This window comes from Arachis stenosperma, chromosome 3, assembly GCF_014773155.1.
Source record: "Arachis stenosperma cultivar V10309 chromosome 3, arast.V10309.gnm1.PFL2, whole genome shotgun sequence".
Classification (NCBI taxonomy): Eukaryota; Viridiplantae; Streptophyta; class Magnoliopsida; order Fabales; family Fabaceae; genus Arachis; species Arachis stenosperma.
In genome coordinates this window covers 18,800,371-18,804,226 of record NC_080379.1, presented here as the reverse complement: position 1 = coordinate 18,804,226, position 3,856 = coordinate 18,800,371, and the positions used below count along the sequence as shown (strand labels likewise).

The 3,856-nt window shown below is 31.8% G+C and overlaps 1 protein-coding gene across 1 annotated transcript; it reads left to right on the top strand.

Moving 5' to 3' along the window:
- The first annotated feature begins 380 nt into the window (after window positions 1-380).
- Window positions 381-3,345, top strand: LOC130970093 (uncharacterized). Its single transcript, XM_057896071.1, has 5 exons — window positions 381-585; window positions 1,926-1,968; window positions 2,067-2,158; window positions 2,248-2,340; window positions 3,196-3,345. The coding sequence occupies exons 1-5, from the start codon at window positions 511-513 to the stop codon at window positions 3,241-3,243; spliced, it is 351 nt and encodes a 116-aa protein (XP_057752054.1). The 5' UTR covers window positions 381-510; the 3' UTR covers window positions 3,244-3,345.
- Window positions 3,346-3,856: the final 511 nt, after the last annotated feature.

The window sequence follows — 3,856 nt, the reverse complement described above, 5'->3', positions numbered from 1 at the left end:
TTTAACCTAAACTTTAAAATAAAAATATTTAATTATATCTATAAAAAATTATATCAAAATTAGACTCTAACTTTTTTTTAAAAATATATATTTAACAACGAATTATTTTATTGCATTTTAAAAATTTTTAGATAAATTTAATAATTTGAGAATAGTTATCATGGTTTATTATATTTTTTTAAAAAAATATTATGGAGCCATCAAAATTTATTATTTTAGTCATTATTTAACCATAAATTTAATTTATTTAGTCTAGTTTTTTAGTCTATTAATCTAACAACATACTTTATCCTATACTTTTAAATATTAATAATTGATTATAAAAAATAATAAATATAAATATTAATTGTTTAAAAAAAATTAATTAAGTTGTTTATCATGTTAGCAACTTGGCATCTGCCTAGTCCTTTACTATTCGTCACTTTAATTTAAGAATTTGCGAGGGGCGTTCAGTTCTGGGCGGGCAGTGCTATATAATTGGGTGGTGGAGGCTGCGCTGGAAACTTAAGAATGGGGGAGTCCGCTAAACTAAACAACCTCGACGAGATACTAAAGCCTTTTCATCAGAGAGCTTCTGAAGCAGAGGTTAGAATCACTTTCACCCAAAACCCCTTGCTCTTTCACTCTAATTACAGCTTACTTTGATTCTCGGTACTCCCTATAATAAATAGATCTATTCGTTCAAATTCATGCGTTTTAGCAACGTGTGCTTTGTTCTCTTTTCAGTTTTCAAAATCAATTAGGCAAAACGCGAATGTAATAAGTTAGAATTATCTTCATCGCAGGCTAGAACTTGCGTAGTTCAATCGAGACATCCAAGTAATAAAGTTGATCCTTTGACTAACACGTATTCTAATGGAGTTTGTTAAAAGATAGTTGACACTTTGCCACACTACATTCGCAATTTTAGTCCGTTGAGTTTTTATTCAAATTAACCTTTTATTTATTTATTTATTTATCCCAGATACTGGTTCATTCTTCGTGTTTACAGCTGTTCCGTACTTCCATCCCATTTGGCTTTCTTCTTCTGTTATTAATTGTTGTAGTTGCAATTCAGTTAAGTATATGATCTAGACAACCTTTATAAGCAACAAACATTATATATATATATTTTTTTCATTTATCACGATATCCCCGAAGGGCAAGGATTAATTTGCCGCGGATCTTAGGTCTACTTAAGGGTCTGTCTGGCCACTGGGTTGCTTGCATACACAAGGTAGCATTTGAACCCTCCACACTTCTTTAAGCGAACGAGTGAACTGATCACTTCACCAACCCAAATCAGTTCAAACATTACATTATTGATCTAGCTTTTGGAGTAGAATTATCTTAGAATACTATTAAAGCTATAGTGTAATCAATGCTTGGGCTACTCTACTCGCAGGTGTTCAGTTACAATTTTGATTGAGATAAGCCAGATTATGTGCAACTGAACTTCGTTTGAGTGTAAAGTAGACTGTATTACTTTGTATCAGCTCTGAACCGGTCCATGCAATATTATGAAAAGGATCGCTGCCAGAAAGTCTCTTTCATTTGCTTCCGCCAATTTGCTTATGTCTTGTGCAGAAATGGGATTAAGTTTTTGCTATACTCTCTAACATAGAATTATGGTACTGCCAACTGCATGAAACTTTGGCTCTTTACTTTGTGGTTTGGTTTGGCACTCTTATAAGGGAAAAAGAATATTTTGAAATTAAATGTCATCGTTGGAACTGGCAGAAAGTTGTCTATGAACATCGAGTAACATTGAGAAGTAGTATCATTGTTTTAAAAATAAAAAAGCTTTCATTCCTTATGAGTTATGTCCTTGTGTTTGTCTTTCATCTGTGCCAATCCAAAACTATGAAACTTATCATAGTGGACTTTATACATGAGAAATTACTGAAGGATTTTTACAACTCTAATACCACTTATTCAAATTGTAGGCTCGCTTACAAAGACTTGAAGCTTCCTTAAATGCTAGAAAAGGTAGGTGCTAAGGTACTTGGCACTAAGAATAATATTTCTAGATTCAAGTCTTTCAGAGGTTATGGGGCTAAGTTAGGAATAATATGAAACTTGCTCAGATGCTGGAAATGAGGAACACTTGAAAACGATAAATGATCTTCAGTCAAAGCTAGAAGTTTCAAATGCAGACCTAATTTCAGAAAAGGAGAAGGTTATACTCATTTTTGGCTTATGTATATATTTTTTTCATTTTGTGAGGGGTTAAGCTTCCTTTCATTTTACCAATGATTTGAATTGCAGGCCCAGAAGCTTGCTGCAGAAAATGAAAAACTTCAATACCGCATAATTCATCTTCTACGAGCACTGAAGGATAATGATCAGAAGTTAGAACAAGTAAGTCTTACTGATATTCTTGGTTTTTATAACTTTTATTTTATGGATTTATCATTAAAACCTTGTATAGAAAGTATGCACTGTTGTAATCGGAGTCTCCGAAATATTGTTTTGCAATTTTGTGGGGCATTCATTGATTTGGATGAACTGCTGTATTTACAAATTATGAGAGTCAATTTTTTCTGTTGATTTCATTTTTGGAGAATATGTAGTTCGACATATTTTACTTTTATTTAGATGTTTTACATGCAAATTAAGAATTCCATCTGTTTATGAAAAAAAAAAAAAAAAGCATGGCAAATAAAAGGGTCTTCATAAAATTATATGAAATAAAGCTAGCTTTACCCATGGGAAAAAATATTATAATAAAAAAATAGTAATGAAAAAAAAAAAGTTAATAAAACAAATAGCTAAATGGTGTTGAATGGTTCATATAAGCAGTAGTTTTTTGTCAATACCTTTTCATTATAATATATAAATTTGAAATATTATAAGATATAGCATAGAGATTTTAGAAAAATGTATCTGTGGATTAATATCAAAGTGGTTGATCTAATAAAATGGATGTGGTGTTGAATAGTTTTGTATGCGATAAGATAGGTATATAAATTTAAGCCAAAAGGTTACTAAGTAATGTTTCTGCTTGCATTAATGGTACTGTGATGGCCTTCCCTGTTTCTGTTTACTTCATTTGAGGTCTTCCAATGATTATTTAAGATCATTTAATGAACGTGGGCTGAACATTCGAACTTGTTTTTTGCTGTTATATGTGAATGAAATTTGAGTTATACTGTTAGTATTGAATGCGGCTCATGGACTATGGCTAAACCGGTTATTGTCATTTCCTGATCTCAGGTTTCGGCACGAGAACAATTGGAAAGCTTAAAATTGCAGGGTTCTTGAAATTTATTGGCCAACATAAGTTTATTTTATTTTATTTTATCATTGGAAAGCCAAACAATGTATTGAAGTTTATCATTATCATTAAGTATTCCATATTCTACATCTGTTTGGCTTACTGGTTTTACAACTATAGCTTTCAGATCTTTGTCTTCCTGTTACAGCTTAATGAACTAAAATTTCTTAGAAGTAGAGCTATATAAGATGGACATAGGAAATCTAGTCAGGATTGAACAATCTCTTTTCTTTTTCTTACAATTTCTTTCACCGTATTTCTATATCTTTTCTTTGTCTTCCTTTAATCATTTTGTTTCTTTTACTCAACCAAGTGCCAAAATTGATGAATTTTGTTTGACGGCTTTTGTTTGTGATGCACCAAGAAGTAGTGCACCTCATATTTCTTGATCTCTTTCCTCCAATCTCTTCGTCCTCACTTGTGTCCTAATCCAACCCTCATGATTTAAGCTGCTGAGTTCCTCATCTGTAGGATGCCTTGACATTTTAAGGTATTTGCCTCCCCACATGCCCATGTCCCCCTACTCTTTTGAGTTTAGATTTTGGCTTTGATATAGAAATATAGAGATAAGAGACAGACATATTTTCTGGCTCAAGTTTT

Coding starts and splice junctions, on each gene's coding strand:
- LOC130970093 (XM_057896071.1), top strand. CDS start 511: ATGGGGGAGTCCGCTAAACTAAACAACCTCGACGAGATACTAAAGCCT. Junction 586..1,925: donor AGAGAGCTTCTGAAGCAGAG/GTTAGAATCACT, acceptor TTCAAATTGTAG/GCTCGCTTACAAAGACTTGA. Junction 2,159..2,247: donor TAATTTCAGAAAAGGAGAAG/GTTATACTCATT, acceptor TTTGAATTGCAG/GCCCAGAAGCTTGCTGCAGA.